This window comes from Panulirus ornatus, chromosome 14 (assembly GCF_036320965.1).
Source record: "Panulirus ornatus isolate Po-2019 chromosome 14, ASM3632096v1, whole genome shotgun sequence".
NCBI lineage: Eukaryota > Metazoa > Arthropoda > Malacostraca > Decapoda > Palinuridae > Panulirus > Panulirus ornatus.
In genome coordinates this window covers 10,452,136-10,464,909 of record NC_092237.1, presented here as the reverse complement: position 1 = coordinate 10,464,909, position 12,774 = coordinate 10,452,136, and the positions used below count along the sequence as shown (strand labels likewise).

The following is a 12,774-nucleotide window of genomic DNA, read 5'->3' as shown; positions in this document are numbered from 1 at the left end:
TAATGGTAATGCCAAAATATAAAACTGAAGCTTCTACAAATCTGGATATTAAAGATAAGGATTTCAAGTGATTAATAAATAAACGTGAAAGAAAATTACCTAAAGGAACAAGTCTCCCTGCCAATACCAACGTATCCGAGAACAAGTTTGTTTTGAACATTCCGCGCAGCTGTATTTACGACGCTTTCAATGAGCTGGTTATTGACTCGACAGCTGTTATCGTCAGTGTAGCCTCCAGGTAATCAGCAGTTTTTAAAATATTATACACCATTTTCATACGTACTTCTTACGGGCACTTATCTTTGACTTATGAAAGAATAGTAATGTGAATTAAGTTGATGTGGTGGTCTTGCAAGCCAAACTCGATAACCAAACTCCGGTAACGAAATGATATAGGGTCTCACTTTTATCTTTTGATTTATGTGAACGAAAAACACTGGATTTTCTTTGTAAATGGACGCACATGCTCTAGTTGATAGGTTTACACAAAAAATGTACCAATAAATTCCTTACAATGTTAAGTTGATATAAATTATGGGTATTTTTACTTATAGCTCTTCCTACTCCTATATGGTGAAGTACTCTTAAAGTGGGTTGTACTTTAAAAAAGATGGGTTTCCCTGAAGAACGTAATCCACCGAAATACTAGGGGAATACACTAAGGTCAGTGAAATACTCCTGCTATAGTATAGTAGACCTAGTTGACTGTTTGTTGATATTAGCAGAAATTTTTGTTAAGTACCAGTTTAGAGGCACTATTGAAAGATCTTATATGTTTTGATAAAAATGCAAATGAAAGGATTCCTCATAACGAGTTTAGGTGAAATGAAGCTTTCCTGCACTATTGTTTTCATAGTCTTACGATGCTTTAGAGGAAAGGAGTATGATTGTAAGCGAAAATGTGGGTTCATAAAAGAGTTTGTTGTAGTATATGTAGGAATTAATAAAGCTTGGAGTGACATCCCCTATTGAGTAATGTATAATGATTATTCATTTGGCATTTTCTATCACCTTTTTGTTTCTTTACGTCAAATGATAGCCGACATGAAGTATAATGCTTTGAAACAATTATTGATTTATTAATTCAGGAAGCTATGAACTTGTAGCATATTTCTATAAATTTCATTTGTTCTAATATGTACATTTTTGTTTCCTCATAGCATATATACATTTGATTTCTTAAGGATAAAGGTTTGGATCCAGACATGTCAGTATTGTTGGATGGGATTTTTTTCTTTTTCTCACTATTTATTGAAATATTGGATTGATTTGCAATTATTGTTTTATTCGAGATATGTAATATGATGTAATAACAGGTACAGTATCTATAATTTTGGCAATATTATCTGTCTTTCTTGCCATAGAACACAGTTGAAATGGCTGTGACTGGACAACCCTACAACTGTATTATACTTTACAAGACTGCTGTGAACTTATTTCATTTCTGGGTGCACATAATTCAAATGCTTTTAACTTTTGAGATAGCACCAAATGAATGTTATTATTCTTTACCAACTGAATAAAGCTCTATAGAATCTGAACGTGCATCAGTTGAACTGTTAGTCTTCAGCTGTCCACTGGACAGTTGTTTTGGGATATCTTCACATGTAGTGGAAGAACATTCTAAAATTACTCAGGGTTGCCATTGCTAACAGCAATGAACCAATTCCTTACACTGTCAGTAGTTGGTATAAGGTGCTTTTACCCCACAATTTCTCTCTAATTTAGAGCCCTGCCCACTTTGTTAAAACTTGATCATGACGTATAGAACATAAATATATCAGCTCACCTACTTTCACTCAATTCTTTACTATGTAAGACAGTAGGGAGTTGATTAGCAGAAGATACATGTCAGAGGAGGATGCCAGTTGTGAATGAAAGGGTAAGTAATGCCTGACTAATAAAGTTAGTATGCAGAAGAGCAGTTAAAAAGGGTTTTTATTAATGTGGAAGCTTTTGTCCATTTACACTATATCATTGTGGATGTATGCAAGTGACGGCTTCAGGCATTTGACCACCCCATTGTAAATTAGAATGTGAAATTGGTCTTAGGTTACACAATATGTTTGGGGGAAAATTTAGATATATTAATCAGATGTAATTTGGGAATTGACATTCCTGATTAGACATTGCATAAGTCTTTGACATATGCTTTTTATTTTCAGGGACATGGCCAACTTTGTTGTAATAATACTTTGTTACTTTTGTTTTTGTATAATCAGCTTATGTGGGTTATTAAATTGTACCATCATGTTTCAGGTTGTTTCAGGGATGTCCAATCAGTATAAACGTCCATCAATCACAAGTACAGGAGGCAAACGACGATCTGGCAGCACCAAGTTTGAACTGAGTGAAGAGCAGAAAAATGACATCAAGGAAGCCTTTGATCTCTTTGATCCAAATGGCACAGGTACCATTGATCCAAAGGAACTCAAAGTAGCCATGAGGGCACTTGGATTTGAACCTAAGAAGGAAGAGATAAAGAAAATGGTTGCTGAAATTGACAAAGATGAGAGTGGCAAGATCAGATTTGAAGAATTTTTACACCTAATGACTATAAAGATGGCTGAAAAAGATGTTAAAGAAGAAATTCTGAAAGCATTTAAGCTGTTTGATGATGATAACACAGGCAAGATCTCCTTTGCCAACTTGAAGCGTGTTGCGGAGACTCTGGGAGAGAACCTGACTGATGAGGAGTTGCAGGAAATGATTGAAGAAGCCGATCGAGATGGTGACAATGAAATTAACCAGGATGAGTTTTTTCGCATAATGAAGAAAACTAGCCTATACTGATAAGCAGAATGAGTATGATTAAAGACTTTACCCAAAGATAATATGTCTAGTAAATGTGTGAACTATTAAACTAATGAGCATATTACTTCTATGGACTCTGGAATGAAAATATTATTTTTTGCATTGTGCATTTCATTGTCTAGTCTCATAAGGTAGATAGATCAACTTTAGAGGCTTACTTAGAATATCTGATTTCTTAAGTGAAGCTGCTTTATGTATTTTCATTGTGAAATTGTGCCTATTTTTCATGTGATGTTATATGTAACAAGTGAAACTTTCTGTCTTGTCTTTTTATATGTGAATCATAATCTATTTTTTTATTTGAGTGTGATTAAGTGACATCTGTTTTATGTGCTAAGGGTTATTAGTGTCTCTTGAAATAGAAAATAAAGAGAGTGATATATTTATTGAAAAAATGGGGAAAGACGATCAGGAACCTGGAAAGTCAGAGCCACTAGTGAGTGTGCAGTCACCATCTCAGACATTGCTTGAAAGACTCAAGAAATTGAGAAAATGGCAAGAAAACCAGCGAGAGGCACTGGAACAAGTCCAGTTGCATGGTCCTGTGACTCCATCCATCTCTCACCAAAGTCAGCAGTTAGAGGAGTTAACCATGAACTTGGATTATGAGTGTCAGACAACAAAGGATTCAGTGTATTCTCACCATAAGACTTGTGAGAAAAAGTATCCACATCAGGAAACTATGAGTATTATACAAACTGAATTAGACACACCATCCAATTCGATGCCTTTCAATGTTCCACATGAAGTGAATCTAGGAGGAAGTCTGTCTAAAGAGAGAGTAGCAGATTGGAGTGTATCTAAATCTAAGGTCTCCCAGGATAGAGTAAATTCAAGTCAGAATAACTCTTATATTGAAAAAGCAGCAGCAACCTGGCCCCCACAAAGAAGCAAGCAAAATAGTGATATTTCTAACCCTATGATTCTGAGAGATTCACCAGAGTATGAGAAATCCAAAAGTCAGCCCTGTTGCACTGACAGCAGCAATGAAGTGGGTGATAAAAAGAGCTTAACTGACAACATTTTGAATAACTCAAGGAATCCATCTGTTTCTGTGGATAACATGGAATCACGTAAAGTTAAAAAACCACAAGTGTTTTCTTCCTCACAGGATGACTTTAATAATTGTAGTAATAATAGTTTTGAAAAAAAAATATCAGAAAAAACAGAGAATGAAATTTATCACTCTGAGAAATATGAATCAGGGCCACCTAGATTAAAGTCTTCCTTTCCTGAAAAGAAAAATATTGACACAAATAAATCAGCTTTTCTCACACAACATGCCATACCCAAGCCAAAGTGTAAGTACCTAAGGAAAGGTGAAGGAACTGCAAGATTTGGTATGAAGGCAATAAAATTAAAGAAAATGAAAGTACCACTAGGTAACAAAAAATTAAGGAATACTATTATGACATCTGTTCATAGCAAATTTCAGTCTGAAAGTTCTGTAAGAATAAATGTTAAGAGACCAGTAAGCAGACTCGATATAAAGAAGGCCCCAAGTACTGCAATTCCTAAATCAGGAAATATTGTAGATGGTAGTGCAGATCACACAGCAACATCAGCAGTAAATGGCAGCAAGACTTCTTTGCAAAAATCTTTACATCTGGAATACCCTCAGAAGCCATGTGTCTCAGATGTAGAATTTGAAAAACAAAGTTTAAAGGAACTGGAGGAATTGTCTGCATTTGAGAAATTAGAGGAATTAGCAGCAGATTCAAGCTTTTCCTCAAACTCATCCACAGTATGGCAGCTCCTTCAGCATGGTCAGCAGTCAGCAGCTTCAACTCCTTTAAAACAACCTTCCTTCACAGTTCAAGACACTTCTGCTTTTAAATATTATAACCAGCAGAGACCTATACTTAAAAAAGGTGAGACTGAATCTACTACTGGTAATAGAATGCTTGATGCTCATGTGGATATTGAAGATTCTTCTTCAGATTGTCAGCAGTCGGTGTTAAGTGTTAGTCAGGTACTTAACCATCTGAGGGCTATTTTCAGATTAGAGGATGCTGATGTTATTGGTATGTCAGAAGCTGATATGAAAAAAAAACTTGATATTCTTGCCGATGAACAAGCATCACTGTCTCCTGAAACAGTCTCACATTTTGCATCAGGCATGTGGAATGTTCCAGCTAATTCTACGAGTACACCAGCTCATTTACAGACCTTAACTCAACCAAAACCTCATGTACACTTTAGGAGTGAAGGAGTTGAAGTAATAGAGTATGAACTTTCAGAAAGTGATGGAGATGATACTCTGACTGATGCCCCCTCCATCACTGGGGAAGATAGCGACCTAGTTACCACATCAGAAATGGAGGCTTTAGCTCTTCTCAACATTTGTGGACCAGCAGTGCAATCACAAGTGATTACTTCAGACAATGAAAACAAGCAATATGGTGAATGTTACGAAGAGGGTGATAGTAAAATATGTAGCTCTGAAAGTGTTGCATCAGATCAAGTTACTTCAAGAGAGTCAGGACTGGAGAAAGGCATACAACCAATTGCTTTGCAATTTTCTCCTCCACAACACCCAAAACACACTTCTTCAGATTATATATGGTCTATATTTGGAAAAGAAAGACATTTGAGAAAAATGTCTAAGACGAAAGTTTCAGATATGACTGAAAAGAATAAAAGTGATTACACCAAACACTCACATAAATCAGATCATAATGAAAATGAAGTGGATGTAGCAAGCAGAAAATTACAAGAACAAGCAGTCACTAAAAATGAGGTTGAAACATACAAGGCCCTTCTTCTAGCTAAAATCTGTGAGTTAGAAAAAGAAACTAAGATATTTAAAAAAGAAAATTCAAAGCTTCAAAATCTCCAACAATTAGTACAGGAAGAAAGGACACAATTAGGTGATGAAAAGCAGAAATTGCAAGAGGAAATAGCCAAAGAAAAAAAGAGACTGCAAGAATACACTGATCGTGAGAGGAATAATATTTGGAAGGAAAAACAGGAACTTAAAAAGCTGACTCCATCAATAACAGAAGCAAAGGAACATTCACTGGAAATAGTGTATTTAAAAGAGAAAATTCATGATTTGCAAGAAGAAGCAAAGAAAAAAGCTTCCATGCACCAATTTTCTATTAAAAAGCTAAATGAAAAGCTTAGAGTCTTGGAAGAAGAGAATAGACAGTTGAAAAATAAAAATTCAACTCTGCAGAATTTGGAAAAAGAGAATATGCAGCTAAAACATAAACTTGACCGAACAAAATTAAATAAAAAACAAGTGCTTGTGGATCAAGTAGGAAATGTTGCAAAAGGAAAGCATAGACCAACAATTGACAGTATCAGCAGATCATTGAATAGGAATGCTAGAAGTGAAATTAAAGGTACTGTAAGCTTTGACGGTAAACCTTCTGTCCTTATGGCCAGACACATTGATAATGGTCAGAATGTTGAGCTTTGTAATACTGAGTTAACCTCTGTGGTTGATGAGGAAGTCAAGATCAGCATGAAAGATAAAGTATTGACGTCCCTTGAAAATGTTGAGAAAACCTGTAAGGAGAATTATGTTTCAGAAAAAGGTACAGAAGTTGCTTATCAGCAACAGGGTAATGTATTAGAAGATGATAGGCAATATGTAAACATGAAAGAAAGTCATAATGTTTTGGAACCTAGAAATATACTTAAGTCTCTTGATGAAAAGAGTGTGGAGTTTACTGAGATTTGTAGGGATGATGGGACAAAAGAGATAATTTATGCTAATGGAAATAAGAAAGAGGTGTATATGAATGGATTAGTCATTGTTAGTTATTATAATGGAGACAGGAAGGAGATACATGAAGACAGAACTGTATATGTTTATGGGACTGACCTCACTAGTCACACAACATTCAATGATGGCAAAGAAGTGCTTGTATTTCCCAATGGTCAGAAGGAAACTCGACTTCCTGATGGATCTTCTGAAATAGTTTTTACAGATAGCTCCCGGAAAATTGTTTTAAAAGATGGAACAGAAACTTGTTTCATGAAAAATGGGACAATTGTTCGTTCTAACCCTGATGGCAGTAAAGTGTTTGAGTTTGTCAGTGGGCAGAGAGAGATTCACACAGATGGAGAAAAAAGACGAGAATATCCTGATGGAACTGTTAAGATCTTACACCAGGATGGCAGGACTGAAACTCGTTATAAAACAGGAAGAACCCGCATTAAAGACTGTAAAGGTAACATTATTTTAGATACTTATCAAGGTGTTTCATGAAACATTATGACAAAGATTTGTTTCTTCTAGTGCCTAAGAAATATTCTGTTAACTTTCCTTATGTTGTGAAGTACCTCGGATTAAAATTTATTTGGATAACTTTCATATTTTCTTTTGCATATGTGTAAGTTTAATATTTTATTGTGTAAAAGTATAGAGAAATTCTTTAATCATTCACGTAAATATTGTATAAATATAAATCTTAATTGTTGTATATTTTGCTTGAAATTCTGGAACTCTGGTACAAAGTAAAGGCATTTATCAAAGAATTTGGCTGTTTACAACTCAAGCCTAATGAAAGTGTTTATTGGAAAGATCTTACAATGAAGATGGTGGAAGTATGCTGAGTTAACAAATGATGCCTTATTCGAGACATTCATTTTTCCTTATCTGTTATTATATACAAAAATCCATGACCTACAATGGATAGATTTCCATGTCTAATTGAGAAGTTTTACTGAGCTATGCTAAGAATGTAAAGAACTTGAACTAATGTTTTTTGTTAGAGCATAGTGACCTGTTGTTTAGTTGGTTGGTTTTATTATTAATTTTAATTGATTTTCATCATATAACCCCAAGACCCTATTTACAAGGCTCTTCCAGCTTCAAGGCTTTACTACAGTTAGTAACAAGAAAAAGGATGGACTCCTTTAGATCTAGTTCTTCAAGCAGACTGCACTCTATTTCATCCTTGGACAATGATAAAGCCCTTATGACTATGACTTTTCACTCATGTCTGAACCACATACAGGTGGAGTTTGGTAACCTTGGTTGGCTTTTAAGCTAATTAATTAAATATCCTCAGGACCCTACTGGGCTCCTGCAGCTTCAAGGTATACGGGGGTCGACGTGCTGTCAGTGGACTGAGCTGGAGCATGTGAAGCATCCAGGGTAAACGACACACACACACACACACACACACATATATATATATATATATATATATATATATATATATATATATATATATATACAATGTCATTGGACTAAAAAGATTACAACATCCAGGAAAAACCTTTCGCTCCATTCCTCCATTTCTTCCAACTCTCACTACCCCTTGCTCCGCCACTTCTGACATGTACATTCTCAGTCTGTATTCAAGGATGTACTCCATATTTCAAAATAATTTCAGTACCCATGGCATCCAACCCAAATGGAATGCACTTGCTACCACACCTCTCTCCTAAACCGCTTAACAGCATCAGTTCCCTTGAAATGTTTTCACATTTGAATCATTTTGGTAATGAAACAAACTAACTACGGTATAAAAAAGTTTACGTTTTACCCATTCTGATAGAATTGCTCTACTGATTGCTTGTAATGGCATCTGTGGTGTTTCATATAACAATCACGGAATCGTTTTATCTGTTGCATACACATATGAAGAGATTATTTAATAGTAAAATTCTTGTATGTTTTGTATATGTTAGTAAATAACACGAGAATGCTTGTGGTTTTACCATCAACAAATATATATATATATATATATATATATATATATATATATATATATATATATATATATATATATATATATTGAGGGACAAAAAGAGGTAAAAGAGGAAAGGTAGGCAGACAATATGACAGACCTGCAGCATCAAACAGCATGTTTAACGAGAACTTAAAGATGATAGCTTGGGTCACAGTCAAGGTTACCGTGATAAGACATTCCTTAATACCGAAGTAAGCTCATGGTTGACAATGGGTATTTGTATTAGACCATAATTTCAGTGTTACTTCATTCTACGAGACGAATAGCTCAAACACAGAAGGTATAACAGTAGACAATATATATACTACAGTCCTACAGCGACAGAAATTAGCCAAAAGAAAATGGTAGCGACTATGAACTTAAGTAAACCGTAAGAGATGGAAAAGGGGACATAATCTTAAAGCTCAAGTTCGATGATCAATTTGTAATTGTTCTTATAGATTAGATCTTTAACCGCTGTGTTGCTATTTTTTTTTCCTATGTATACATTGAAAATGGAAAAGTTGTTAGATATATAAACATGCAATACCATTATCAGAACCATTATTATTTCCCATGAGTAACGATCCTACAAAAGCATTAGAACAGTATTGAAATATTTCAATACCAAGTATTTACTTATATTATCAAGTAGATGACAATGTACGTTACAGAATACAAAATTCCTTTACAGTTGTCACAAGTGATTAGACGTGACGATGAAATGATCTCGTAAGTTACTGCTCGTTTTAGGATACAGGATTTCGTCGAGTGTCGTCATTGAGTGATTTCATGTAATGACTATATTATCTTGTAAGCAAATGGTGGCTAAAATTTCAAATTACAGTTACGAGTCATATTTACGTGACTAAATTATTCTGTGATACGCTTACCTCATGTTGTACTATGAAAGTCATAAAACATTATGGTAAAACATCTACATCATTGAGCGATGTTATATGACTATGCTTGAAGTAAAGAAGTTCATTCATTAAATTCTTTGTGCATGTAAATCACTGAAATTGTCATCCACTGTATTACATATTGCACTAACAAATCCACTACCATAGTACTAAATGCTGGGCGCTTCTTATTTCTTTACGACTATCATACAGTTATAAAGAAAAGATATATTCGATACTTATTTGTCACAAGTTGAAACGATCGTAGGAGAGATGATGCGCCATGTTTGTTTATCTTAAATCCGGATACATATCCAGTTGAATTTCACACGAACGCTACAACGTTTGTGTTCGACTAACTTATAAAGTTGAACATTTTATGTTATGTTTATAATAGGAAGTAACTTAAATTTCTTCAACTAGACCTACTTGTTACTTCCTATTATAAACAACAAAATGCTCAACTTTATTAGTAGAGAACACACGTTATGGCGTTTGTGTGGCAAAGTCATTAATTGAAATACAGTAATGCACATTATGATTTTCATTTGGCAATGGCTCTTCGTTAGTGAAGTTGCTCAACGCCTTTTTGGTCTGCATTGCGGACTAAATTGTAGCGGAAAAACAGAATAGAGAACTGCTCTCCTTAACATCCGGCGTGGGAGGATAGCACGTTATGAAATCTATTGTTTGACTTGTATCTCTATCATTATCTTATTATGAAATTATACTTGATACAAAGAAGACATTATATGAAGGGATAATTATACATCAACGTACATTATGTTACACGACAATATTTTCGTTACGATACCTACCAATGTTTCTGTGTCGGTAATAAACAATAACTTCGGAGTTTTGGTTATATTATCTATTAAATTCAATAGAATCTTTAAAGTTTAAAATTCGTTGTAACTTTCGAGTATAAGAATCTTTCATGATAGCATAGGTACTCCTCCTACCTTCACGTTTTCTAAGTCTCTAGAGTACGATAACATACAACAGTAAATATGGCACCAACTAATTCAGGAGCAGTGTAGAAATAAAGATTCAAAGAAATTGGTTAAATGTGTTGATATCAACGTAACTAACAGTCTTCAAGCTATTCTTGTAAGAAAATTAAATATTTGAGTGAAAAAATGGGTAGGGTAAGGGTAGAGAACATATCCAAATCACCAACAATCACTTTAATACACACATCTTCAAAAACAATGGATGCATTTGGAACCTGGGTACCTACATATATTAGGGAAGGGAGGCTTGTGCTGATATTAATGAATCCAGCAACTCCTGGCGAGATAGTATAACCACTTACTGTTACCTTATTAATATATTCTCTGTAGATGTTTTACATTTTTCTTTGATTTAGGCTGAGGGCCTATAATTTGTTTCTTATTTGTTTTACGTGATGTTCTTTCACTTCGAGAGAAGCTGTTTCTCACTTGAACAATCCTTCTCAAAGACCAAGAAGTATGGCGTCACATCATCAGGTTGAAAATCTCAATAAACTCATAAAAATACGCCACGAAAACCAATGAAATTATTTATACCTAAATTTCTTGTAGAATTACTTGTTTTCAACTTACTGCTGTCGTCTTAGAGTTCGGTGATATTCGTTGTTTTTTGGTGGCATTAGTTTTGAATAGACAATTTTCCTAACCATAGAATTTTGGCGAACCAATGATTGTCGGACGATCGATAGTTTACTATATATTCAAAGATCATAACACATTCAGAGAGTAAAGTACTTCAGAGGGAAAATAACCAGAGGAAAGAGGGCGCAAGTACTGGGAAAATATGAGAAAGTTAGGAGGGCCCTCTCAAGATGTCCCTGAAGTACATCAACAACAGATGCCTATATATTAGAGACCTGAGACTATTAACAATGCAGTGCTGGTAACAGGAGAGAATTCAGGAGCTGATCAAAAGAAACAGGGAATTGACTTGATGGTATAGAACAGAGATCCACGGAGATCGAAATGGTGGAAGAAAGTAGATTAGTAAGTGAAGATAAAGACAGAAAACCAGCGAAGTATATGGCTTGTATGATGAAAGGTTTAAAACACTAAAGAATGTTCAGGATCAATGCAAGTTAGAAGGTGAGATTAAAAGAGATGAGAATGATGAAACAAACTACAGAACTAGTGCAAGCGGGTTGCACAGAAAGTATTAATGTTGGTTAAATGAGAGGTATACATATATGAATGTTGGTCAATTGAGAGGTATATATAGTCAATGATGATTTTTGGGCTGGTAAACCATATTCCAACCAAAGACGAACAGGTGAAGGATCAGTAATGAATACCTTCATTAGAGAATTTCGTAGCCTGGAGGTAATCAAATGGACTAAGAAACTTGCAAACATGGGGGAATTCAGAGGGGTGTTCATTTGAGGTAACAGACTGATAGGAGAGCATATAAGAAGTTAAGCATACAGTCAGAAGGCATTAAATGGAACAAAATAGTACCATCCTTACCTGAGACTGGTCAAGGATGTTAAGTGATACGAATATCAGACTGCATGAAAGGTATACAAATGCTGATGGAGTTGCAGTAAATGGAAAAGTGCTAAAGTTCAAGGTCTGGATTACAGAAAACAAAACTGATATAATCGTAGTAGTTGTCATAACTTACTATGGATATAAAATATGACCTAATCTCAGGTGGTTACATGATAACAAGAAGGGAGAGACATGACAAAGTTCTTAATTTTTTAAAATGGGACAATATTAAGTTGCAGGAAATATCTTTGGATAGTCTATTCAAACAGAACATAGTGGGAGGATTAACTGCAGGAAAGAATTTCATAATAAGGCTACGGTAAATAATTTTTCTGATCAATCGGAACAAATGTACAAGAGTAACAATAAAAAAAACCAATTAGGATGGTACAGGAAGCTGTGAGACAAGCACTCCTCACGGACCATAAGTTCTGATGATTGGGGATTTCAATTATAGATAGACTGGGAGAAAGTGGATTCTTTTGGAAATAAAGTAATGGAAACACAAGTTCTTAAACTGTATATATCAAAATGCTCTGTCTGTGTATAAAATACAAGTAGAGTGTGATGTCTGTGTATAAAATACAAGTAGTGTGAAACCAAGTTCAAGAAGCAAATCCTTAAATACCCTGACTGCTTTATATGCTCTGGTTCAGCTCACTGACAGCACACTGGCTCATGCATACCACATTGCTCTATCATGTGCACCCCTCATCAGCATCATGTTTATGCTTCAGCAACTAAAACATCTTTCACTCCACAGCCAAGCACCATGGACCTTTCCTTGATTTCCCCATATCCCTTTGTATGCCTTAGTTCAGCTCACTGACAGCACAATGCCTTGTGTACATCATATTGCTTTATACT

At 34.9% G+C, this 12,774-nt stretch overlaps 2 protein-coding genes across 3 annotated transcripts; both read left to right on the top strand.

Annotated features, from left to right (window-relative positions):
- The first annotated feature begins 122 nt into the window (after positions 1–122).
- LOC139753300 (uncharacterized) lies at positions 123–7,302 on the top strand. 2 transcript variants are annotated; one of them, XM_071669590.1, is made up of 3 exons: positions 182–238; positions 555–663; positions 2,260–7,302. In XM_071669590.1, the coding sequence occupies exon 3, from the start codon at positions 3,209–3,211 to the stop codon at positions 7,031–7,033; it is 3,825 nt and encodes a 1,274-aa protein (XP_071525691.1). In that variant the 5' UTR covers positions 182–238; positions 555–663; positions 2,260–3,208; the 3' UTR covers positions 7,034–7,302. The 2 variants fall into 2 exon arrangements, with proteins under 2 accessions (XP_071525690.1, XP_071525691.1); XM_071669589.1 differs by lacking the exon at positions 555–663 and having other exon boundaries at positions 123–238.
- Positions 1,862–2,793, top strand: LOC139753510 (uncharacterized). The gene is made up of 2 exons (XM_071670159.1): positions 1,862–1,882; positions 2,260–2,793. Exons 1-2 carry the CDS (start codon positions 1,862–1,864, stop codon positions 2,791–2,793), a joined length of 555 nt encoding a protein of 184 aa, XP_071526260.1.
- Positions 7,303–12,774: the final 5,472 nt, after the last annotated feature.